This window comes from Rhamphochromis sp. 'chilingali' (assembly GCF_963969265.1).
Source record: "Rhamphochromis sp. 'chilingali' genome assembly, chromosome: 16".
NCBI classification, from domain to species: domain Eukaryota; kingdom Metazoa; phylum Chordata; class Actinopteri; order Cichliformes; family Cichlidae; genus Rhamphochromis; species Rhamphochromis sp. 'chilingali'.
The window spans coordinates 23844899-23872290 of NC_137943.1; the positions used below are offsets into that span (position 1 = coordinate 23844899).

The 27392-nt window shown below is 43.6% G+C and overlaps 1 protein-coding gene across 2 annotated transcripts in view; it reads right to left on the reverse strand.

Annotated features, from left to right (window-relative positions):
• Positions 1-602: 602 nt before the first annotated feature.
• The window catches only part of skila (SKI-like proto-oncogene a), a 37208-nt gene continuing 10418 nt past the window's right edge, over positions 603-27392 (reverse strand). For both annotated transcript variants that reach the window (XM_080861868.1, XM_080861867.1), the window contains exons 3-8: positions 13162-13254; positions 12558-12646; positions 10459-10601; positions 6944-7314; positions 6059-6289; positions 603-5021 (exon numbers count right to left, since the gene is read on the reverse strand). In XM_080861868.1, the coding sequence (XP_080717994.1) occupies positions 4779-5021; positions 6059-6289; positions 6944-7314; positions 10459-10601; positions 12558-12646; positions 13162-13254 (1170 nt within the window). In that variant the 3' untranslated portion in view covers positions 603-4778. The remainder of the gene's footprint in view (positions 5022-6058; positions 6290-6943; positions 7315-10458; positions 10602-12557; positions 12647-13161; positions 13255-27392) is intronic.

A 27392-nucleotide genomic window follows, 5' to 3' on the forward strand; every position in this document is an offset into this window, starting at 1 on the left:
TGACCCAAGCTTTAGCTGCCAGACAGATGACCTCACATTTGACTTTAGAATACAGAGGAGTTTATGGTCGACTCAATGACTGTGGCTGTAAGACAAGGCCTACTCATCACCCCTCCACCACCGTGCTTGACAGTTGGTATGATGTGTTTGTGCTGATGTGCTGTGTTTAGTTTTTGGCAAACATCTCCACTTTGCTCTCATCTGCCCAAATGAAATTTGTTCAGATGAAGCCATGCTGCCATGTTCTTTTTACAGAGAAGAGGCTTTCCCCAGTTCAGTCCTTTTCTAAATATACTGTCATGAACTTTAACATGTGAACTGAGGCCTGTAGAGCCTGACATATAGCTCTTGGGTGATTTGCACAATCTGACCTTGGGGTGAATTTGCTGAGATGTCCACATATGAATGATGGACTTGTCTGGCCTTATAACCCTCTTTTTTCCTTGGCACTGAGTTAACACACTGACCTGCTTTTACAGAAGAGCTCAGAGTTACTGCTGATCAGTTAATCAAGTGGATCTGATTATCAGCACCGGACTGTTATGTGTAAGGATGTACAGGACCATAAATGTTGGTGAGCTCTATACTTAAAGGCGGTCTAGAAAAAAGACATGACGGATTTTGACACTACAGAACTTTACTTGAATTTGATCCAAGTTCATTGTCTATACAGGGTTTTATTTACAAGATCTGAAATCAGGAAAGGGCAAAAACAGAAAAAAACCAAAAAAAACAAACACTAGATACAACTGAGGTATTAGCTAAAAGCATTTACAGGTATGTAATCTTTCTAGTAAATATCTATGATGATAAACAGAGATGCAGTGTCTTCTGCTTAAAAAACATCTTTTTTTTAATATATATATCACAACATGAGGTAGGAGAACAGTGTCTCAATTCATGCAAGAACAAAAGTCTCATCACACTGTAGTATTGGCAACATAGTATGCAATGGTCATACACAGACACTGTTTCATGTTTCAGAACAGCATCAAGGGGGGGGGGGAGTTGTCTTTTTTCCATCTATAACAGGATGTGTATCAACGAAATCAGGGTATTCTTTTTAGTGACCGGCCATCAGTGTGATCAGCTCTACTTAAAAGGCTAATTACAGCCTGAAGAAAAGAAAAGAGAAAACAAAGAAATCACACACCCAACTACAAATCAAACCACCTTCAAACACTTCAAAGGTCAACTTGTAGCCATTTACAAGTTCTCGTCACATAGGCGAATGGTTATGCAAATCTTGCATTCAAATCTGTTCATGTGGTAAATAAAACACAGCTACCTCCACTTTTTTTTTCCTTTTTTTTTTTTTTTTTTTTAAGTCAGTTGGGCAAAGTTCACACCTGTAAAAACTGTACAAACTAGATCCAAGTTCTCATAACACAGCAAAATGCAAAAAGGCCCAGCACGCCCCATTATTCTTTAGTCCTTTTTTTAATCATTGTGATGTGGTTTAAAAAAGTTAAACAGCGCCCCCATGTGTATAAAATGCAAACTACTCAGAAAGTACAGACCTCCCTTAGATATCTGCTCGTGTGTTGAATTTTTAATTAATATATATATATATATATTTATTTTTATATATGTATTGATATATTTTTCAGCTGAAGAGGTAATTAAGTGAATAAAAACTAATACTGATTATATTCTAAGTGAGAAATGACGAGGATAATATATGATCTTAAATCAGGACACAATCGCACGTCCAGAGCTACATGAGCAAGTTTCTCCCGTTTCCCTTTTCAAAGCTGCTGTGCTTCAGTCAGACATTGGAGGCCCGCCCACAGACACACACACACACACACACACATTCCAAACAAATTAGGCTACAGGTTATACTCTTCATGATCTGACTCTGACTTTATATTCAGCTAGCCTCTGATCCACTCGCGATATAAAACTTGCACACGTTCAATATTCATGCATATGAGCCAACTCAATCTGTGTGTCATGTGCAGGGAAATCTTTTTCTCTTTTTTTGTACATTAAACAGACCGATAGTGGCCCACAGATACAAAAAGTAAAGGGGCAGTAAACCATGCAAAGAAAAGAAAAGAAAAGTTTTCATTTTATCCACAAAGCATTTTCAATTTTGCTCAGAGGAGACAGAAGGGAGGAAAACAGCTTACATTACACAGTAAACAGTCCATTATGATGAAATCCACAAAAAAGTATTTCCATCAGTTCATAAAGAAGGGAGGGGAGTGTGTAACAAAGTAATATTTTCCTATTTTTTGCTGTTGTCCTGCATCGCATCTCAGTAAACCACGTGTTCCACTCCCCCACATCCACACAAAGTCAAGTTCTCACATCAGTTTTCATGAAGAAAGCAAAAAAGAAAAATAAACAAACACTGGGGCTGACTGAAGCCTCGGTTCTGATCCAAATATTATAACCTTTTAAGATTATTTATTTATAAGAACAGTTAATATATTAATGACTACTGTATTTACAAAGTGAATATAAATCTTTTAGTTAATACGTTAAATATTTTCTTTCATAATTTCAGTAAAGGTTTAAATGGAACAACAGTAGAGTGTACATTTGTGGCATGGGGGTTGATTTTTACTGGTTTGTGCACCTGCACCTGCTTTTCTGACTGTCAACAAACCACAACTGCCCGCTTCTTCAGCTCTGTCATCGTAAAGGGAAGCTGTGTGAGAAAACAGGATGGAGCACAGTGGAATGTCTATCAATTTGCATTAATGGCAGATGCATTAAGAAAAAAAAGAAAAAAAAAAGCTCAGAGTTTAACCGAGGCAAACCACCTCCCACACCCCCCCACACACACGATTATTTACACACACACACACACGCACAAGCTCGCTCGCTTAACCGGGATCTTCTTAGTGGCAATAAAAAGCTCCTTTGCCTGGCAACTGACACAAAAGTTTTCTCTTCCTCTGGCTGGACGTCTGTAAGCTCTCCTGGGCTCTGACAAAAAAAAACAAAACAAAAAAAGCAAAAACAAAAAAACGCTGCACACCCCCAGCTGATCTCACACAGGAGGTGGATGCACGGGCTGTGTGAGCGAGTGACTGTGGGAGAGGGGGCAGAGAGGGAGGCGCTGGCTGGGAGATCCTGTACAGTCTGGCTCGGGGGTGGGCAGAGGGCCTCAGACAACGGCAGCTGCCCCCGATTCTGACGGCACAAAAAAAAAAAAGAAAAGAAAAAGAAAGAAAAAAAGCCTCCTTCGGTACCGCCGGCAAACGGGCCACCCAGCCTGCCGCAAGGGGTGAGGTGGGGGGAGAGTGCGCTAGTCTTCTGGGCCCTCAATTCTTCCCGCTCTTCCTCTCCCTGCCTGCCCGGTCCTGTTTGTTCAGTCAGGCAGAATAACGGAAAGCAGGACCCAAACCACCCTGGACTAACTGCCTTCACCTGCGACCCACTTCTCACATGCGAGCAGGGTGGGGATACAACGGTCTGCTAACAATAAAGAAGCCTGAAAGCAGAGGGGCAGACTACAACTTTGATCATCTGCTGGGAACTCTGGGGCCATTGTTCTGCATGAATGCCTGCACTGCACCGACGCGATCGAGTGTGTGCAGGCACGTAAGGATGTTGCATGAAGTATAGTAACACGGCACAGCTACCACGCGTGAGGGCTCTGCCTTTCTTCTTTCGGCTCGGCCCCCATGTCCAGACGCATTCCTTTCCCAGAGGGATCTGGGGGGGGGGGGCACAAGGAGTGCACAACACTTCTTCAAGCCGAGCCTGAAACAGCAGTGTTTCCTTTCTATCTTGAAGATAGACAGGCTAGAGGTGAAAAAATAAAAACATAAAAATACACAGTGTTAAGGAGTTTCCGAGCAGAGGACAATGGAAGGTGTGCGCTCTTCAGAGGAGATGCGGGGCAACTGGCGGTTCATCTAGCAGACTGTTTGGTCTACATCAGGAGAGCCCAGGTGGCCCAGCAGAGGAGAAAACCAGTCTGTCGCTAGGAGCAGCTGTAGTGCAGGAAACACTACTCCCTAGCTAGCTACCTTGTAGAGATCACACCGAAAAACACTCATTTCAAGTTCAGCATCACTATTGGCATATTTTCATTAAGTCCATTTTTTTTCTTTTTTCTTTTTTTGTACAGTAAAGGTCTTTGTCCCCCATAAAGACTTGATGTTTTCGCATGTTACACAATGTAATAAAATGTCCGTGCAGTTTCCTGCGGTCGCTGGTACTTGGGCTTTACATACAGAAAGACAGAGTAGGGGCACGGGTCAGGCGGCGCCATGTGTTCGGGAGTGCTGGCTGCTGTGCCAGGTAGTAGCGTGATGTGACGTCCTCAAGGAGGAGCGAATCTGTATCCGAAATCTCAAAGTCAAAGTCATTATTAGCTCCAGAAACCAGTAAGCAGGAAGGGAGGGTCGTAGAATATGGATTGGAGAACAGGGAGGGTTGGGGTGGGTTATAGTGAAGGATTGAGTTGGTCTTCAGTGGACCAGTCTTCAGTCTGTGAAGCAGCTATTTGTTCAGTAAAAACTATAAATTAAACCCAACATACATGCCCAAAAACCTTTAAATACTGTTTAAAGAGAGGGAAGTGAAAATTTAAAAAAAAAAAAAAAAATTTTCCTTTTTTAAATGATCATTGAATTACAAAAACAAAAGTCAATCCTACACTAAGCAAAAGGGGAGCGTAATGCACAACTTCAAATCAGCCTGAGGAGACGTGATGCTCCTTTCAGCTTTGGGCTGATCTTTTTGTGTCTGTACACTTGGCGGGTGATGAGGAAAGGAATGAGGGGGGGGAGGGGAGGCGCCCGGAGGGGCGGCAGTTACTTTTGGCCAGCCGCTGGGGCCTCTGAGCAGGGTGGGGAGTGGGCGTTAGGGGGTCCGGTGGAGGGAGTAGGAGGAGGAGAGGGGCTGCCTCCCATCGTGCCAGACTGGGCCATCTGCTGCTTCAGTTGGGCAATCGTGCGCTCCAGCTTCTCGCGCGCCTCCCGCTCCATGCGCAGCTCCTCCTGCAGCTCCTGCCGGTCAGCCTCCGCCCGCTCCAGCCTCTGACGCAGGTCGGACAACTGAAAGGAGACACAGAGACGAGCCACATTACTCTCACACATTTCCACATCTAATAGTAATCTGTCAACAGTCTTCATTTCAGATTTTTCTTAGCAGGCCCGCAACTGTTCATTCCTCTGCAAACTACTTTGGTCGTAAATATTTAAAGAAATGTTCCCAACAAATAATTAACTAAAGCCCAACATGACATCATCAAATTGCTGTGGCTTGTTCCGGCAACAGGCCAAAAAAAACAGTAAAATCCTCATAATCAGGCAGGTGTTAACCATCAAAAACAAACCAACAGAGACCCTGCATTTAGACACATAGTTGGCTCAGAGGCTTTTACAACACACACTGCAAAGTGGTGCAGACAGAATAACTACTGTTGTGTTTTGAGAGCTCTTAAACCATCAGTCAGAGTAACCATTTATTGTATTTTTCCCCTTTTAGCAGTAAACAAAGAAATGTGCACCAAACCTTTAAAAAACAAACAAAAAAAACCCCCATGTTGAACTCTCAGAGCCACACAGAAATGTGCACACCCGTTCTCTTAACAAAGGGACAGCTTGATGCCAAAGGCAGGAGGTGGAAGAGCTCAGGCCGATGTAACAGAGATTAAGATTAGGTCTACTGAAACCCAAACAGACGTCTGAGTATGTGCTCCGCACAGACTCACACAGCATCACAGTAAATTCTTTCTATTTGACTGCTACGTTTAATAAGTGCAGCTCCAAATAATTTTACCTAAAAACCTGATTTAATCATGACTCTAGTAACTACAGATCCAAAGATAAATGTTTGTACATACATGCTGATGAAAATGAAAAGAGAACTAATTGTAAATGCTTAGCGAGCTCAACTTTAATATTAATATGCAGAGTGCTGTGTTAAAGTGTGCTTTGTTTCAGTCCCACTGGAGCTTTTCAATCTTAATGTCTTTAAGATAAAAACGCCATATGTTAAGTGATGCAAGCCGGTGAACACACTTTATGTCACGGAGATTCACTCTGATGCAAAAGTCTGTGCATGCATGTGTTCCCCTGTAAGCCCGTACCTGTGCTGTGTAGTGGGCCTCTTGCTGGCGCTGCGCCCCTGGCTCGCAGGCGCAGGCCTGCTGTCGGAGCTGCTCCAGACGGGTTTCCAGCTCCAGCTGCTCCTGGCGGGCCTGGCCGAGCTGCCGTGCCTGCTCGCTGTGCACCGCCTCCAGCTCGCTGCGCAGCTCATGCTGCTCGGCGCTCAGCTCCCGTAGCCTCGCTGCTTCGCCTCCACGCAAAGTCTCCAGCTCCTGGGGGCACAAAGAAAAAGTCACATTTCAGTGACTCCTGCAAATGGTAAATAGACCGATTCGCATATATAGTCTTTCTATCTAATATTCACACTCTGATGAAATTTGGGGGTCCAGGATCTTGCAAGGATACTTTAACATGCAGGCTAGAGCACCCAGCAACCTTCCGACTACTACCTGCTCTACCGCCACATTACAGAAGCTCCACAAGGAGGCTGTTTGCTTCAGTTTTCTTACATTTTATTTCATCAGACATTTTGTCACCAATACTCTTTAATGGTGGCATCTCATTTTAGATTACAAATGCAATTTTCCCCAAATCCCATTAGTGGAGAACATAATTCAACTGTAGATGCGAATGTCACCATAATCTAGTTCAACTCAGTTTCCATGCATCCAAACTGAAATTAAACCCAGGGCTTTAATAATACGCTAAACGAGTGAAACACTGATTTATATGAACTGTTCTGCTGACTTGTGTTAAAAACTGGTGGAACAATCTGATACTGACACGTTCCACGTGATGGGAGGAAGTAATAGAGGGGGTTAGTGGAAGGTGAAGATCACCTCCACATCAAGGACACTTCTAATGGGCGGAAACAGTTATCGGCTCGTTGATCTCGGCCTCGTTTATCTTTCCGACCACCGACTCACCATTTCCAGCTGCAGCTGCTTGTGCAGGGTGGAGTTGAGCTTCTCCTGCTGCCTGCTGTACATCTGCATGATCTCCACAACAATCCTGTCCTTGTCGTCCTCCAGCCCCCCCACCGTCGCCACAACGCCGCTCGTGGCAGAGCTCACGTCCTTAGCTGCTACATCCGTTACCGATGACAACAGCGACGCAGGAGGAGGACGGGGAAGAGGGGTGTGGGCGGTGATGTGGGTGGCTTTCTTGTAGCCTGGTCTGCTCATCTCCATGGAAACTGCCTGGGTTTGGCATTCCCTCTCAGTGGCCGAGTCAGCAGCAGCACATTGGGATTTGGCCTCCCCGGCACCAGCAGCGACAGCAGGCGACGCGTGAAGATCTGAGGAAGGAGGGAGATGAAGAAGATGAAGAAAGAAGTTAAAAAGAAAAAGAAGAAGAAGAATGGTGGGTGAAAGACAGGAAGTGCGAGCCGTGCTAATGCACACTGCCACCCGCGCTTAGTAACACCCTCGCACAACCTCATAAACGCCTGCAATTCTTCCTCAGCACCAGTGCACTCACACAGCGCACAAGTATGGCTCGGCAACAGCTGACGAACCAAACACTCGCCCACAAATTTTCTGTGTGTTTGCCCTCAGACGCACGCAGAATAGAGAGGAATAAAGGGCCATGTGTGGGAGCCGCGCTGCTCTGCGTGGGCTCCTCCACTGTTCAAACCCTGGCTTGTTCCCCCGCTGCGGCCTGGGAGGAGGAGCATCATGGGAAACAGTGGGTAGGGTGGTAATCTCTGGCAGTATCGTAATTTAATTTGATTCCAATCGCTTAAATGAGAAGGAGAAGACTAGTTTCATCTCTAGTTCAGTTCCAGCTGACCTGGTTTTAATGTGGGTGACTGGCTAATAAAAAGGTTAGAATTATTTAAGCACCTCTCTGACAGCTTCCTGTGAGACAACTGTGACGTGACAATGTAATTTGAAATATAACTTGTTTCATAATGACTAAAATTGATATGTATGTGAGAGCTGGAGAGATGTAGAAAAAAAAGAATCAGGTGTTGGGCATCTCTGGATGTTTAGTGCCCAATGTCTCTTTAGCCACTATGTAGGCTAATAAGAAATAGAACTTGGAGGAAAATATGCTATCAAGTGTAAAGTCATCAAAATGAATTAAAAAACAAAAAGCACCAAGAAGCTATAAAGCTCAACAGTGATGCTTAATGTGTTTTCAAATGTGATGTGTGAGTTTCAGAATTTCCACAGCACCTGTGCTTAACGATTCTCTTACATTTTTGATTCTGTGGAGTTAGAAATTCATTTTTTTGAATCTCCCTCAGGCTTGGTGATAGAAACAAAGACTTGCTGTACTTCCAAATTTGTTTGCACTTCATTTATCCACTGAGGTCAAGGTTGTTCATTTGTGGAGTTCTCGCAAAACAAAACAGTGTTTTTAAGGTGGAATTTTTAAAAAAGCAGCCTCTCTGCAGTAATCTTACGATCCCATAAGCCACGAGGAGACTTAACACAAAGGCACAGACTACAGATAGAGTTGTTTTCTTTGCCCAACAACACTTGCGGAAAGTGCCCTAGTGTGCTGCTCTGCTGGGCTTAGCTTCACTCACAAAATACAAGATACAAGATCCAACTGGCACAGTGACACACAAAAACACAAGTGCACAAATGTAGGTTAGGTATGGCAGTGTATTTGAACCATAAGCTCGCAGACAGACAAAAATGATGATGAAGAAGCAGGTGGGGAACAAGAAGAAGATAATGATGAAGAAGGCGAAATGGTGAATGGTGACAAAGACATCAGGAGAACAGAGGGTAATGATCATGCAGCATGTGCGTGACAGGAAACGGGATGCTCTGTACACAGCATGTTGGACCCGGAGAGGACAATCATTTACTGACTCAAACTGGCTAGTGCATGTGTGTGCCTGCACACACACCCAGATCCATGCTCTGAAGTGCACAAATAACAGGCGTGAGTCATTTGGTGGTAGATCAAAAGGAAATAAACAGAGGAGAGAGAGAGACAACCACAAAAGGAAGAGTGAACGGCACAGATATAACAGGGGGAGGAAGGCATTAAATGAGGGGAGAAAATGTTTAAAAAAAGAAAATGATGAAGGGGTAGAAGGCTTGAGATGAAAGAGGCAGAAGAAGGAAGTGCAGGAGCAAACGGAGAACCCGCTCAGAGAGGAGGATGTGGCGACAGCTGATGGGAAGAGAAAGAGGGAGGAGAGACGGACTGGTCGGAGAAGAAAAGAGGAAAATGCCTGAGAGGAATGAAAGAGAGGGAGGGCGACAGCTTGGCAGTCAGACGTGGTGAAATAATGGCATACAGAGAGCATTCCTGTGATTCATCCTCTCTCTCTCTCTCTCTCTCTGTATAGACGTAGATTATATAAAAATATACAGTACACACACATCTCATTAATGCAGGAAAAACATGAACGCATACACATGAAAACACACACGAGGAGGTCATGGCTGTTTCCACCCCGCCAACACCGAGGTGTCCCCTGAGATACCACAGATGCATCTCTAAATAAAAGCTGAACTGCCAATTTGTCACATGACACTGCACAGCTGTGAATATGGCTCAGTTTTAGGGCAATTTTGATGACACAAAAATGTTTGAAAACTACTGGAATAACCAAATATCGTTCGTACTGAGTGTTTGTGGAAAGCGTTTATACGAGCTCTAGTTTGACAATTTTCAGCTAGAAAATAGTGGAACACAACTTTGTCAGAGATCACACTCCATGTAAATGTTTTTTTTGTCTTGTTATAGCCAAAAAATATGCACTGTTAAAACAGTCTGAATGTGTGTGTGTCTCCAGTCAGTTTTATGCTTTTTAATTAGTCAAACTCCAAGTAACTTTCCATCTTCATGTCTGACACCGTTAATTAAAGAAAGACAATCTGTGTACAGAAACTCTTCCTCTACCTGCCCACTCACGCTGGGTTCTGCAGCTAGACTCAGTGTCTCTGCAGATGTGCAGCTCTTATTAACTGCTGGAGATCTAAGGCCTGTTATTAAATGGATAAACTGGAAGCAATTTCCTGCCTTTTGGCCCATTATCGGCTCTGCCATTTTCAGCTTTTCACTTGAACATAATTACAGAGCGTCAGCTGTTGCTTTTAATTTCACAAGAAGGTCAAGTAAGACAGGGTATGATCTTATTTGTTGTTCTATTTGGCTGATTTGTATGGTTTCCAAAAAGCATGATGAAGTCAGATTATCTTGGCAGCTTTGTGTCGGAGGAAGTCACATCATCTCTGATCAGATTTTTCTTCTCGTTTACACGACAACAAACATGTTCCTGCTCTGCTTATCCAACATCAAATCCCTCAGGCAGAAGGCAACAATAACATGGTCACTGATTTATTTCTAATCCTAATTTGAAGACCAGATTGTGTGTTTAAGTGGTTATAGCATGTATGTTGAGCCATTAAAAAGCTTTACACGCGTCTTTGCTGGTTAATAATTCAGCTCTGCTGGGTGTATTATTACTGACCCATTGGCGGCTCGTCGTGGCCCAGCACTCTGCGACTGTAGTGGTGTTTGAGCAGTGCGCTCAGCATCTCGGGGCTCATCTCTGCCTCCCTTCGCAGTGACACATTGGGAGCCACCATCTTATCATATGTGTACATGTAGTAACTGGAAGAAACAAAAAGAGAAGGCATTTAAGCACTCAAATAAACATCATCTAATTTTGAATCAATTCACAATTTTCTTCATTAACACCAACATTTGTCTGGTTTCTAAATATGTAAGGACTGAATTAAGCATCTGTTCTTTGCCCTTTTATTCTAGGCATACAGGAACTAGCGCCACCTTTTACATAATCTTGTGTTTGAAGCGATGATCGTACCAACAAATTATTGACTCGGCAGCTACTTTAACTAATGTGGCGTTTGCTCTAGCCCAAAGTAAATGGACGCTGGGAAGGCTGCAGGAAAAAAAAAAAAAAAATCTCTGCCACATGTTTACAGGATCTCAGCCTAAACACATCTTTTGCATATCACAAATGTTCAAGTAGTGGATGCAACTGGGAGAAAGAGAGATTGTGCTGTGAGATACTCCCAGGCCACTAAACCAACACTGTTTCATGATGGTGTGAAGGGAAGTTAAAGAGAGGGAGAAAAAGAAAGGAGGAGAAGAGAGGAGCTTTGAACCCCTCCCCCATCAGCAGCCCCCTCCAGACAGGGCTGAGGCTGGAACAGTGAACTAGGGTAAGAATGGCAGCTCAGTGGGACTCTGTGCTTCGTTTTCTTCCAGAGCAGACACACAACGCTTGATCTGTCTGCTCGCCTGAATGAAAACCACTCCTCTACATGAAACGGCTCAGAAGCAACTGAATAATGTAAGCCTGGCTTGTATGTGACAAGTGTAGCACTAATGGATGTTTGCGGCGATCCAGATTCGACTTTAAGTGCTGCGGATGTCTGGCACGACATCCAACTGTTAGGGCGCTGCATTATTACCAACTCTGGGATGCAAAAGACACACTGCAAACTGGTCTTGACTGGTTTGTACGTGTAGCAATCGTGTGATGCTGACAGGTGACCAGAGCTATAATCCCTCCAATTTGTCTGGCCTGGAGTCTGCAGGCCTCCACGCAGTCAGTAAGTCACAGGCAGTCACATGTAGCTATGGCTTTAATCTGGGTCAGATTACTGTGAGCCACATCTAAACAAGAGCTGGTGTCCCCTGGGGATGGAGAGACGGTGGGAGATGCAGAGGGTTTGGAAACGAAATGAGGAAGGAGCGAGTGAGGGAGAGGAGGAGGAGGAGACGAGGGAGTGCAGTCACAAGAAATTAAAAGAAGAGGAAGAAACTGAAGCCAACACAAAACTTAAAAACATACACCTATAATATCTGGCAAGGAGAGTCTTATCTCTTCTCCGTGTTTTTACAGATAACACCAGGCCATCTGGCACAGATTCAGGTATCGATAAGTCCTTAAATAACTGCAGCTTTTAATTTTGTCTAGCACAACCAACTAAAACCATCTTTAAAGTGAATACCACTCGTCTCCTTCAGCAAGATTTAATAGAGTTCTCTACACTGGAAAAATAAAACAATGTGAGGGGCAACAACTGCTTCATTCATTGATTATGCAAGTTAATATTCATAATTTCAGACATTTCAGATTTTTGAACAAAGTCCAAAAATTTTCTAATAACCAGAAAACTCTTCACACATGTTGATTTCCTGCTTTTCTTTTTTTTTTTATATGAAAACACACAGAATATGTTTATTTATGCAGCACACAGTTTTAAAGGCAGCCTGCTGTAGGCTATTAAATTTTCAAAGATGAAACAAATAATCAAGGGAAGAATCTTCTTCATCTTGCTACATCTCTAAAACCACCAAATAAAAGTGGCACTAAGTTTGAGATGGTTAATTAATGCTGTTTATTAACAGGAAAATATTGTGATAATCATCATTTATTAAACCAGAATACCACACGCTCTCTGCTTTTCGACTCCGCTTTATATCTTTGTTGGAGAAATTTGATCTCTTTGGTGCAGTGGAGATCAGAAATATGATAGTTACAAGCCTCAAAGCTTTTACTGGAATAACTGACTTAGGGTTAATAAGGTGTAGTACCTGGGATGGACCAGGGTGGGGTGTCCTGGCTCCTCCTTAATTTCTGAGAAAAGCCGGTTGAACACAAGAGTCGGTGGAGATGCTTTTCCCTGTTGGAAACGCAAACAAATAGATAAATGTGGCACAAAACAAAAAAACAAACAAAAACAAAACTGCACATCTTCCATCCTCATATATTGATTGGTGAACAGCCTTCACAGCGCATTAGATAAATTATTACAAAAGCAATCAGATGCATGAACGTGCACACACACACACACACACACACACACACACAAATACGTGGAGAAAGACAGCGGAAGGAGAAAGAAATGTGCTGCACGTGGCGCTCTTGGAGCCATAATATAGTTAATATGCATGCATACATGTGAAAGGGGGATCATCCATCAGGCATCAGTTGAGACACTGGGCACGTTAGCGGGGGAGGGGGCGAGGAGCAGAGCAGCTTGGTACAACAGAGGAGAAGCATGCCGCTATGAATGAGTGAGCAGGGGGTGTGTCTATCAGTGGGGGGGGGGGGGGGGGGGGGGGGGTACCTGAGCGTGGAGGAAGGGGGAGGAAAGGAATGGGGGAAGGTGTCACAGGGAGGGAAATGATAACTGACCTTTCTCGCTGGGTCAGCATCAGCCAACTTGTCGCCAGTGGAGCAGATATCTAACGAGGGTTTCCTCACCTGGCTCTCCTCCTCCACCACCTTCTGAAAACAGAAGGAGAGAGAAAGAGAGATGGTGGTTAAATAGACGAGCAAAGACACCCCAAGGTTAAATACAGCAGAGAGCGAGAGGAAGACACAGATGTAGTGCTGCACCGAATACATTTGTTGGAATAGTCTGAACGACTCAAAATGAGCATTTCCGTCAGGAGGTGTGAGAATGCGAGGAAGCATGCGGATAGGAGAGAAATTACACCAGGCACGCAGACGCAGAGGGGGAAAGATGGAGACAAATGACACTCAAGATGTAAAGGATGGATACAAATGTGTGCAGAAGTAAGTGAACTAGCCTGAGCTGGCCATAATGCAGCTGTGAGGAAAACGAAGGCAGCGAGGAAATGGATAAACCTGGTGTCGCAGCCGAATGAGCCCGTAGTGGAAGGCCTATGACTAAAACAGGAAAAAAAGCCTAGCTGTGAGTCGACGCGGCCTGTTGCTACACGCTTCTGAGCGTGTCAGACATCGGCATACATGCAACGCAGCTGGAATCAAAACACGCGCTGTACAGGAAAATGTACGTTTGTGTTTCCTGTGTCAGCGTCATACCCTCAGAGGATGTTGAGTAAGACCTGCCTGCTGCCTCTAGTTTTGTCTATCTCACCGTTTCGTTTTGGGTTGAGGTTTTTTTTTTTTATATCCAGGCCACGCTCGGCGAGAGGCCACAAGCTGATGTAGCTGATGCTTATCTGTGACAGGCAGGCCTGACACACATGCTCCGTGCATTTCACAAACATGGTCTACCTAACTGACAGGTAACAGAGACAGCAGAGGAACAACAATGCACAGCATCGCAATGCGAGCCGTTAGGGAGCCCACAGCGACCGACACACAGCAGATTGAGAAGGGAGATGCAGAGAGAAGAGAGATGGTAAGAAGAGGAAGGAGACGAAAGAAGAAGGGGAAGAGAAAAGTGTGAAAGCATCAATAATTGACTTAGTACCCGTTTAAAGCCCGCTATAAAACGTTTATCCACAAAACGCAGACACACAAGCTCTCAGTGAATAATAAACAGGCAGCTTTTCATCAGCTGGACTAGGGCTGGGCCATATTATACCGTTCACGGTAATACCGGTATAATGTTAGGCAACGATAGGAAAATGAAATATCGCGATAGAATGGGAGTAAAACGCGCATGCGCAGTGCCTTTGTTTTCATACGCACATGGCCGATTGTTGAGTGAAACAGATGAACCAGAATTGGTTTGTAAAAATGGTGCAACTTCAGTGATGTGGAACTGGTTTGGTGTTTGTCCGTCAGATACACAACAAAGCACATTTTTTTGCAGAACATGCAAGTGGCCGTTGTTATTGTCATATTTGTCGGACTAAGATGCTCTTAAATCTGGGAGTAATCTGGGTCCTAAACTCCGTATTCTTCAGGTCAAACAACACTGCAGCATCACTTAGAGTTAAAAACTGTCTAAATTCTTTCATCTTTAATAAAACGATCAGCATTGCTGCTTTACCAGGTGTAACTATAAAGTTTAACTTCCAGGCATCCATGAAAACAAAAGTTATTACATTTAACGGAGTTAGAAGTTAGCAGGAAGCTAGCGGAAGTTAGCTCGCTAGTTTCGCTAGTTACCTAAGCATGATATAGCATGTTCTGACAGAGAGATTTCTGAAAAAAATCAAACGTACAGCTCTGCTATCACTTCCAACATAAATGAAGACAGGAAACTAAACAGCAGTGACGTTTGTAGGGTTACTGAAGTTGGGCTAGCTGGTATATAATGATGTGCTACGTGATCGCTAGCGACACAGCTATGTTAGCATAACATAAACAGTGAAGCTGGAGGACGAACACTAACACTTTTCCACTTATAAAAGTTAACGTGAAGGTTCTTCATGGTTAGAGACAAATGCAATCGCATGGCAGGATGCTGTAAACGGACCAAACTTCAGTCAGGAGAACAACTGAGATAATCCATCCACAATACGAGGTTAGTCATTAATATACTGCAACAACATGGGAATAGAGCAGCTGCCAGAGAATTCAACATTAATGAATCAATGGTACAGAAGTGGAGGAAGCAAGAAGAATGAGTTTAATAAAGTTTGATTTATCTGACTGCTTTGTTTCGCTTAATGTGCCTTATAATCCCGTGCACCTTATGGTCCGAAAAATACGTACTGCACACTGCAGTTTAATGTTGCAAAGCACCTCTTTTTAACTTCAGTGGATATTATACATGGTTATGCTCAGGATATGTCAGCCCATTTCTACTGGAAATGCCTTTTGGTTAAACTTTCAGCAAGGAATTTGCATTTGCACTGTTACATTTTTATAAAGCTTTAATGTACATAAAAACCAGCTTCTTGTTTAAGTGAAAATAAATGGAAGGTTGTCTTTTTGCGCTAGTAATGTTGTGGAGTTGTATTTTGTCTCGCATCAATTATATCGTCGGTTATATCGTTATCGCAAATTTTCAAATATATATCATGATAAATATTTTTGGCCATATCGCCCTGCTCTAAGCTGGACTAAAGGATTTTCCTCTGTGCTGTACCGGCTAAGAGCTTGTGTCATTGCCAGCGCTAAACAGCCTCAGAACAATGCCAGCAAATAACTGTGACAGCCACGTATTAGCCGCTTATCATTTATACCGGTCCAGCAGCAGCCTCATTCAGCAGCTTAAGCATGTATTATTTACAAAAAACACAATTATTCACCTGTTACATATTCCACGAAGCACACATGATCATTTTTATTTATCTATTCACCTTCTGTTTCGCTACCTAGAGAAGCCACAGCGTCTTTCTTAAAAGAATTCATGTGGCCCTCGAAGAATTGATGTGACACACGGATACCTCTAAATGCCATCTTACTTGCACATAACAGTCGATACCAACATCTATTTTTAACAGCAATTAATTCACGGCAAGTGAATGTGACCTGTGACTTTATGCTCTGTACCTCCACCTCAAATCACAACTTCTATATTCATCAGCAAAAGAAAAAAAACAAAACTAGTAGTAGTGATTTGCATGAGAGTTTTTCTGAACTGTATGTAGGGGGGATAGTCCCTTATTTACAAGGCCATGCATGAATGAGCATGTTCATGCAAATGTTAAAAGGCTGGAGCCGTATGTGTGAGCCAGGTGTGGTTGTTAGTCTGTGTGTATACAGACGGGACCTCGATCATTTGTGAATGTTTATGGTTAGTGTGTTTTTGGTTTTTTCCCGTTTCCCCTTCCAGCACTGCAGCACTGAGTGGAGGAGGGGGAAGGGACAGAGTGAACAGCTCAGAAAGAGAGAGGGGTGACAGGGAAGAGACAGAGAGAAGGAGGACTGACAGAAACCACGATGTAACCACTGCAGTGGTGTGGCGGTGAGCTGGGTCTGTCCAATGTAAAGAATGGTGTGTGTGTGTGTGTGTGTGTGTGTGTGTGTGTGTGTGTGTGTGTGTGTGTGTGTGTGTGTGTGTGTGTGTGTGTGTGTGTGTGTGTGTGTGTGTGTGTCAAACACATACAGAGGGAGCGCGTGGGCCAAACTGATAGTAACGTCAGGTCATACAGAGGTCTTTCATCTGCTTGATCTCTACAACGACAGATGTTTGGCTGCTAAGACGACTGACAGCTCATTAAAGGCTAGGTCTGCACCCTCCTTTGTCTGTGTGTGCATGTGTGTGTGTCTGTATTTGCAAGGACCAATTAGACCTTGAGAGCGAGGACATTACTGGTAAACAAGGACATTTTGGCCAACGCTCATTTTGGGGCTGTTTGAGGGTCAAGACTGTAGGTTTTATGGTTAAGGACAGAGAACAGATTAAGGTCCAGGGTTTTCCCCTCATATCTGACGCCAACTAAAGAAGTCTGGAAATTCCACCAAAGGAAAATCACCAGGAAATAAATAAATAAATAATAAAATTTAAACCCATGGCTTTGCTTCATTAGTTTTGCTTTGTTTTCTAATTTTAAACTACTTATTAAACCGCAGTCGAAAAAGTATCCCAATAAATGTTATCCTATAAAAGCTCATAAGAATTACACCAAAAGGATTATAATTTGATTCAATCTTTCATTTGATCGAGTCACAAAAGTTTAGAAGGTGTGAATTCAAAAATTTAATTTAATACAAATCGCTAGGTCTACCTGCAGTACTTTTAGTGCCCACAGAGAGGCCGCAGGCCACACTTTGGCAATCACTGATATACAGTCTGTGTGACTAATGGTGGTTACAGGCATAGTCACCCTTCAAAAGGAAACTCCCAGGGTCTGGGTTTTAGTATAAATGTGAGAAACACCCAGAAAACACAGTAAAAGAACAAGGCTGCAGGTGGGCCATTACTTCTGTATGTTCTGTACCCACACACAGACCAAACAAACATGCACGTGTGTGCGCTACACTAATGGCTGCCTGTCGCTCCCAGTGACTCCTGCATACCTGGCAGCTGACGGCTTAACGCCCACCACCCACTCACGCACGCACACACCCCTGCTCATTATTCCTGCTGCTCTGCACTCTCTCTTCCTTAATGAATATGTGCCAGTGCAAACGTTTGCACATTTCGGCACTACTACCATTTTCCTCACCTTCCCACCCCCACCTTGCTTTATTAAAAACACACCAAACTGCTACTGGGTCCTAATCTGCAATAACGAAGTACCTCTCTTATCTGGGGTGCCTCTGCAACACACAAACACACAACTAACCCCCTTATGTCTCCAACCCTTTGTCAGGCTGAAGCTCGCCTTATGACAATGTGGATTAGCATTCCACACACTCACTCGGCTGAACTCTGCTCTGTTGATCCTAATCACCAGCAGTCTGCCTGCTGCTGCAGCTTCACGCTGGCTTGTCCCACCACTGTGTAGCTGGATGTAGCCGCAGCCATGTGAACTCACAGTGACCCATTTTTTCAGCATACGTGACATTTCTGCAGCAGACGCTTTAATGGAGTAGAAAGTGGTTTTTCTAATGTGTGTCTGTGTGTCTTTGTAAAGTGCCAGTAAATCAAACAGTAACAAGCGGCACTTTACTACGCAGGCACCCATGACTGTACATTAGCATGCACAGTCTGGCAGAGCAAATGTATTTAAGCGATAGCCCACACAGCAAAGGAGCATTTCAATGGGAGCATGGCATTCTCCTGTGAGCAGGGAAAAAAGAAAAGATGCTCTAACTGCGCATTTTTGCAGCTGGTTGAGGTTTTTGTTCATTTTTGCTAGAACCAAGATGAAGTAGATTGCATACCTCGCCACGTTGCCAACGAGCTGCTGCCTGACTGGGGTGAAGGCTGTCAACCTACAAAAGTTGACAGTGAATTTCTTCATACCTGAAGACTGCACTTCATTTAAGTGAGTCTCCTTCAGCTCATCCTGACAAGACAACAAGCAGAGTCTCTTTTTCCTACTCTTGGTGTAATTTATATGAACCACATATGAAACAACGCAGACTGACACACACACACACACACACACACACACACACACACAGCAAACAAGCCCGAGGTCAAGCGCCACTCCACTCCTGTCACGTGGACCCACTAAATGACTGCTGTCTCAGTGCACATAAACACACACGTGCAGTTACTCTTTGCTATAAATACACATCCGGTCCCCATACATGCATAATAAAACACACACCAGGCTTACCCCTCTAACAAACACATACACATAAGATGGAGCAAACTGGCACTTGCGGTCTCTGTTAGTTAACAAATCTCAGGAAAGTCACAGGTTACTTCAGCTCAAACTTGCACGATAAGCTGACAGAAAACCATTTCAGGAACTTATGTAAAAAGAAGTTACAGCTCATTTCCAGCTCCGTAAACTCTACTGGAGTAGGTCTGCAAAACTCGCAGATCAAAATAATCTCTGTTTATCTTATCACGAGCCTCTCACTGAAATAAGCTGTATTAACTCCTCCTGACTGGCTGCTCATCGCAAACAGAAGGTTTATTTGGGCTTGTGTGCTCACAGCAAAAGCCATGTGAATGCGTGACGACAACAGAATAAAATATACCCACTGTTTGACAATATACAGAGCCAAAAGTAGAAAATCCTACCTGAAACCGAGTGTTTAGAGCAGTCTGAAGCCTGAGCTTTAGGCTCGTAGGGATTATGTGCACATACGCTGACCTCATTATTTCAAAGTCTGACCATGTTTAATATGGGTATCCAGCATTGTAACAGCATATACAGAGAAGAAAATAAGAAAAGCATAACGTTTCACCTTTAACCTCCTAAGACCTGAACTCTTCCACGGCATGCATTTTTAATTTCTCTTTGATATTTTGTGACCTGATGAATGTAAAGACAAAGAATTACCTGATTTTTTGGTTTTACCTAATTTTTGTTTCTAAGAAAAATGAGAGCCACATATGAGGATATTTATTTAAAATTTCGATAGAACAGTAGCAGTATAATGTCCTCGTAAGTGGATATCAGGCCCTTGTAGAGCAAAATTGAGTATTTTGGTCTAAATACAATAATAATAAATGTGATGTCCACATATGTGGACGCCAGGTCCTAGGAGGTTAAAGTAAACTGTCCCTTTCTGTATTACTGAAAAGCTTTAAAAACAAAAAAGATGCATTACATCATTTTGAGTAATATTTCTCACCATTTTCTAGGAAAGAACAATTACTTGTATTGCAAATAAACATTAGCTGCAATTTTATTACTGAATCCCTTCTTTGCCTTCATTATAAATATTTTGCTCTTTGTTCAGAGAAAACACTACAGATGTGTTAAAACTTTAAAAGCCTGCCCAGGATATAAAAAGCTCATACAAACACAACAGCAAGTCTTGACACGCCTGATCTTATCTAGGCCATAATAAAGAGTGGGCAAGCCTTGATCTGACCTTTCATCCCACAGCAGCAGTGTGTTTGCGTGTTTTTAAAAACCCTTCTGTGCCCTCACACACACGCACAGCTGGGAACCACTCTCTTCACATCTGCTGAAACCGTGACATCAGTTGCTGGGTATGAAAACTGAAAGAAAACCCCAACGAACACCACAACCCATTTCAGGGGACATGAACGTAAGTGCGTCCCCATCCTCCAATCATTCATGTGCCTGGCATTCAGGAGAGGAATGGAGATGCTGAACGGATAGCAGCAGCAGGAGGAGGACGACGACAAAATGATGCAGCTTATTCTCCTTTTTCCTCTCAGAGGAGGAAGTGAAAATTGTGTGTGTGCGTGTTTCTTTAGGCAGTCAGAGAGGACTAGGAACACACACGTACGCAGACACACTCGGAGAGACAGTCACACCCTGTCTGTTTCTAGACCACATCCTGTACTGCTGTAGTCGTCAACTGTGTCAAAGATCGAGCAAGAGATACATTGTTTTATATACACTTCCTGGCTGAACTGCAAAAACAAGGCACATTTATTTATCTCTGTAAACTCAAAAATCACCAAACGGCTCAGACTTTTCCACTGTTTTTGATCCTTTAAGTAGGTATGCACAATGTTTAAAGTAGTGTCGAGTGTTTTTATTCACTTCATTTCCCTGTTGTGTTCCAAGGAAACAAAGATGTGTTCTTTACAACAAATAACTGACATATATTAAAATCGTTCAGCTGTACGAGAGATAACCATCGGCCACGGGGTTCTGGCTGATAACTGTGCATCCATAGTTTTTAATAGATCAAACAACATACTGTGCATTTGGGAAAATATAGAAATAATCTGTGGTTGCAGCAACACCACTTTCTCTGTGCAGCTCCCACTCAAATCACAATTTTTTATATCCGTCGACCTCCGCTGTGGTTTAGCCGCTTATCCTTTTGCCTGCAATTAAGATCAGACAACTGTACGCTGGTCTTCTGGGTTTGATTTGGGTTTTACTGGGTGCTCTGGTGGTCCCACCTGGCCCCCATACATAGACACAGACGCTGGAGGGTTTTATATGGAGGTCTTAATCCAGTAAGCCATTTATCCACGGACTGGGAGCCACACTTTGTTTCAGCAGCCAAATCAATAACAGCCCACAGGGGAACCGGGCAGCAAAGTGGGGCAATTAAAGGAATACACTTTTAGTAGAGGCTCTGTGATTAACTCACCATAGTGAAATGAGATCACTTCGAGGTCTGGCTGTTTGGTTCCTGACAAATATCAGTTACATTTTAACTTGAGATACTCGGGAGATTGCTCAACTAAATTTTTCATTCACTTTGGCACTGCAACGGCAGATAAGCGGGAAAGAAAACAGAGCAGGGCACGCATGAGGACAGGTCTGACAGGTGGACGCTGAGACAAACAGGTGACAGAAGGAAACAGGAAATAAAAAAAGGGGGGCAGCCGAGACAAATGAGGAGAAAGAACGACAGCATGTGACTGCTTGTCTGTCTGTGCCTTCCCCCAGACACGCACACACCTGTTCCTCCCCCTTTCCAAACACAAAGAGTAAGACTAAAGCCAGACAAGCACACTGATAAGCCAGACCAGTCATGCTCGACAGACAGACACACACACACACACACACACAGGTTCATTCCCAACTTGTGTTTGGCTTCGGGCCTTGAGTACATTTTTGCGCCACAAAGGCACTCTGTCTAGACAGTCATCACATGCACGTCAAACACACACACACACACACACACACACACACAGCTTTTCCTCTCCCTGACAACATGCTGAACTCCTTCCTCTAACAGCTACAGTTCCAGTCAGCCATTTTACAATCCACACACTGCAGCCTTGATTGCGAGAACAAATGGGACCCAGTGGAGAAACGGTTAATGGGCAGTCTATGGCAGAAAATGAAGCGAGTTATAAAAGCCATCTCTCCCCACTAATAAACGCACAATCTACTGTCCACCGACTGTAGCTTTACGGCAGACGGGGGTTTAATTTGGAGAGCGGCAACACTATTTCTCTGGGATTCTTCACATAAAAAAAAACAAAAAAACAAACATGTTACAATTTTTCTCAAAAAGGCGCCTCTTGAAGCTCTCTCGATCAATTTTTCTATTCATCTCCCTCCCCCCCTTTCTCCGTTTCTCATGTTTCACCGTCAACTCCCAGGCGGCAGCTTCCAGTGTGTGTTCAAAGCAGTGTATGTGGAGGGTTGTAATGATGTTACCTCATGAATGGACAAATTGTCTGACTGGAATACACTATGTAGGCTGCACAGACTAAGGTAATCCCCACCCCCACACCTCACATACATACAGCCCCTATGACACTGTATATATTATTGTAGAGGGTGAAAAATATACTTCTGGTGAAAATGATTAATTTGCCACTGACTCTGTGGATAAAACCAGTTTTCCTGGGTCAAAATGGGAGGGTGATAGCTGACAGAAAACTGGATTTTTCTGTAATTGTATAGCCCCAAACGACCTGAAATAGTTTAATCGACCAATCCATAATCAAAAAATACCCTGAGAAACAGATAAACCTGTAGATATCTACCTTTCCTTTTACAAGTGATATCTCAACGTTTTGGGCAAAAAGGACAGCTCTATTTTGCTCATTTTCAGCTCTAGTCTTATTCTTGGACTCCACTAGAGTAGCTTTGAATGAGTCAGTCTTATACTGCGTGTTGGTAAAACACATCAGTTCAAGTGTCTATTTTTTTAGCTCCTTTTTCGCTAGCTTTAAACCAGCTTTCTTCTGATTGGCTGCTCCCAGCAAACAGAAGGTTTGAGCAGTTGAGCATTTAAAGCAGTTTAAAGTTTAAAGGCTGAGCATTTGGCTCACAGGGATTACATGCACAAAGTTCATAAATTGAACATTTAGTCATGTTTATTGAGCATCTAGTACTTTTAACAGTATATATATGAAAAAAAAAAAAAAAAAAGGAAACGGCTCGTAGGTCAAACACCTACAAAAATGTTTGCTGGGTTTCAAATTCTCACCTTTGAAAAAGGTGCAGTACATATAAGAAATCCCTTTGAAATCTGGCACGGTATGCCATATATAATCTTAGCATCCCCAGAAGAAATGATGAAACACACTCAAAGGCATTGTGTGGTTGTTATCCACAGACATTGCATCAGTGGCAAGAAGTACAACTGCATTATGTCACTTGAAATCATCAGCCTGCACTGCAGTGATTAATAGTGATGAACAGACAGTGTGTGTTGCTAAATAATACAATTTTAGCCATAATCACACAGCTGTTTTAGAAAGGAAATATGATTCAGCCTTGTAAAAGAGAGACTGGCTGTAGCATTCGGAGGAAGATCTATGATATCTGAAATGTAATTTAGTTGCTCTCCCTGCTGCAGAGAGACAGAAAAACATTAAAAACAAAACTCCAACCAGGTTCATGTCACGTTCAGAGCAATATTATGCGAGTGTGATGGTTCTGACTCCCATCTACTCAAGGTAAGTCATTAGATTAACGTGATGCATTATAGGCCTGTAGTGAACGTGTCTAGTAACATTCATCCTGGAAATGAGGGTGTGATTTTTTTATTTTTTCTAATCTTCACCCGACTCAAACACAGAGGGCAAACTGAACGCACGTGAGCTCACCATCACTAGCACAGCAGCTCAGTGCGACACGTTTCCTCTCCAGGGCCCACACCCACCCCCACCCCAGTACGTTAATTATGAAAGCTGTTGGGGGCTCACCTAAGTGAGTCAACCAAGCCAGGAGCCGCAGACATATGCGCACGCGAGTGAGCAGACATCTGATCAAACAGCGGCTCCTTCAAACAGCAAAGGGTAGGAGGATGACGTCGTTTCTGCGAGCAAACTGCACCGATGTGCACGCAGACTCGAGCAGACACACTTCGTTCTCCCAGGAGGACGCGGCGACTGAGAATGAGGCCAGTGGGCCCTTGTCGTCTCTGTGGATGACTGTACTCATCACGTGAGCTTTACTTGGGCCTGTGTGTGTGTGTGTGTGTGTGACAGAGATTTAACATCTTTAAAAACCAAAAGAGAAACTCTAGAGAAACGTGCCACCATAGGATGCTGTGCAGAGGTAGGTTACTAGTTCAAATCTGCAATTAGGGACAAAGATGCACACACTCTGCTGTTGCCATCAAAAAACACAAATCAGCTGCCTGGTTTTCTATATAAGGGAACTTGGCTTACTATTCATATTGGATGAAACAACTCGGGAGTGCTTGGCGATAGAGGGGAGTGAGAGAGCTGCAGAGAGGACGAGCGTTGCTAAGCAGACTGAAAGCTGAGAGAGGCTGTCAGTAAGCCAGCATTGCACTGCTATCACTACAGAGAGAGAGAGACAGAGAGAGACAAAAAAACAAAATGGAGACACTGCCCGACCCTGTTTCTTTGCAATGAATTACACAGCACCCACTGAAAGGCCTCCTAATGCATGCTGAAGACTGCTTCGAACAGCCGTTCGGTAGCTAAATAGGAAACAATCCTGCATTAATTTATCCCAAATTGTCATTTGAAGAAAAGTCTGGTGAAAAATAGAAACAAATACACTTGCCCTTTTAAGAGGGAAGCAAAGGCAAGTGCCTCACAGTGAAGTAGGTGTTTAAATGAGAGGTTTAAAGGTTTTACTGCAGGAGTCGCCCCTGACTAAAACCTCGTATGCGTACGTATCGATCTGCGGTTTGTTTACTTCTTGCTCAGTTGTAACATGGAATACTGCAGTAAATGTCAGTGCTTGGCTGGCCATCGTTGTCTGCAACAAGGCCAGAGGAAGGCGGGTGGGAAGGAGGAGGGAAGGATAGGGGGGTGGAGAGACATGGAGTAAGGAGGCTATCCCAGTCGCTACAAACAGAAAGCTCCACCTGGCCAAAACGACCCGCAGGGTAAAATCTATCACAGACACATGGAAAAGCAGACAGTTAAATCCAAACTGGCCCTAGGTCCTCTGACTGTTCTGCAGGGAGCTCCGGTCTCATCCATATTACATGCAGGAGCTTGTTTGAAGCCTCCACTGCTCCCTCTCTGCATGGGCAGCTTGGCTTTGCTGTTTGGGCCCCTCAGGCTCGACACCCTCTCCATCTCTCCCTCTCCCCTTCATACAAACACAGCTCCCATAATGCAAATCCATCAGCTCCCGTCACTCTTCCTCCATTTTTCCTCACAAGCTCTGGCTTTCAAAATAACCTTCCGAAGACCTTTGCAAAATTTAAATGTTCTTCCTGAACGTGGTTCACTGAAAAGATGAAACCTGCACATAGAAATCCTCCCGACATTTGGCCAAAGGCTGCTGTTAATTTCCACCCTGTCTGCACCAAGCTTCATGTACCAGAGCCTATGATAGGTGAACTCGATCGCCAGACTTCCTTCATTAACACACAAGACACATTCAATGTCTGATGCAAGGTCTGACAGCAGTCCAAGAAAAGCACAGTTGGGATTGGCAAATCTCATTACGGTTGAGTCAGAGCTCTAAGTGAACACACCTGGGTGCAGATCAAACAGACTGAGTGAGAGACCAGGGCGGTGATAAATCTTTGTCCTGGCTCCACAGTGACGCTGATGAGTGGAGAGCAGACCGCAGCACGGATGGAGCGCCGTGACTCACGCTGCAGGATAGGGTTGGCGTGGTGAGGGGGAGGAAGTGGCTGGTTTCTGGTTGGGTTTGTGTGTGAGAGTCTGGCTGCTTCTCTGACTGAGTATGACCCTTTGACTTCCTTTAAATCACAGACTCCGCACTGTGTCATCCAAACACTAGCCTGTGCTTTCATCGCTCTAATAAAAGATATCACGCAAACACATTCAAAGCCTGTGTCGAGGCTTCTGTCATCCAGCTCCGATGGCACAAACTTTGAGAGTTTTGGGGTTTGAAATTTCAGAGTCAGCCTTCGCTCCTCTGCTGCTTTACAGAATAGAAAATGAGGCAGATTGGATGTCTGCCAGAGCAGCTGACAGAAAAAGGCGACCTTGCCAAAAGATTTGCCATCGGTACACTGTGAAGGCTAGAAATCTTCACTCAGCGTGAGTCACTCTTACGAAGAACTGCTCTGCTTTCGGACTCATCTGGAATCAGGATGCGTTTCAGCCAGCACATTTTGATAGTGATGACAGAGAAAATTTCTGGCATAACAAAGTGCACTTGTCACAGGAATTGGTTAAACTGTAGCCAGACTGTAAACCACAAGGAACTCGTCAGAAGATAAAGTCAAGGGCAATAAGTCTCCATGAAGGTTGAGCCTCCTTTAATAACAAAGTTGTTGTTTTTTTTTTTTGTTTTTTTACATGAAAGCCCAAAAGAAGAGCTGGACACGCAAAGAATAAGTGTCAAACCTTGTAGACACGCCACTTTATTGCTCGGTGGCGATGGAGAGACTTTTCTCTTAGCTTGCGTGCAAGGATGCTGAAGTGCACTCCAAAGCCCCAACCCATGCAACCCTTAATTATGCTCCCATAGCTTAAGTATACTCAAATAAAAACCCATACTATACCTTTTATGGATGCTGTTAAGTAATTAATTGCATCTGGAGGTCAACAACCTCAAGGACTGTCTGCTACTTAGTTTAGGTTGTGAACAGTTGCAGTGGTGCTGTTGGAGATCCAGAGGGAAATCCAGATCCAGGAGTCCTCCATTTACAGTATCTAGATGAGCTGGTTTGGACCCCAGGAGGATATGGTATAAAGAAGACTGTATGTTTGCATATCTAGTGGCTTAAGAAACATCCCAGAGATGGATGAGTCCCATGAGTGTCGTCACTGCAGGTGGGAATAGCGGAGAGATAAACACATCAAGAGAAAATGGGAAGAGAGGAGACTGGGCAAAGCTTAAAATGTCCCTTTTCCCCATCCTTATTAATGCAGTCCATTTCCCAGTTGTTAACTTCACAGATTTGCCCGGAGCAACATCACCCAGGCTCCTGGAGAGAGGAGGATTTACAGGGTATTAGGGCTGCCACAAACGATTATTTTGATAGTCGACTAGTCACCGATTATTTTTGCGATTAGTCGACTAATCAGATCATCATCCATTGGACATAAAACGTACAGCTTATTGCACCAGCAGCATCTGCTCTTATATAACTATCATTAGCTTACAGCTTTAAGTGTTTAAGGTCTGTGCTAACTAAAAATAAAGAAAGACAAGATGATAGTTTATTAAATTTGAATGAAATTTGCAGATTGTTTCAGTGAAGTTTAATAAACTCCTTGCTATCTAAAATATAACAGGACACCGGAGTATATTCTCGAGCATCTCACACTTCTGATAATCAGCTGTCTGCTTGACTTTATTCAGCTGTGTAAAAACTATAACTTT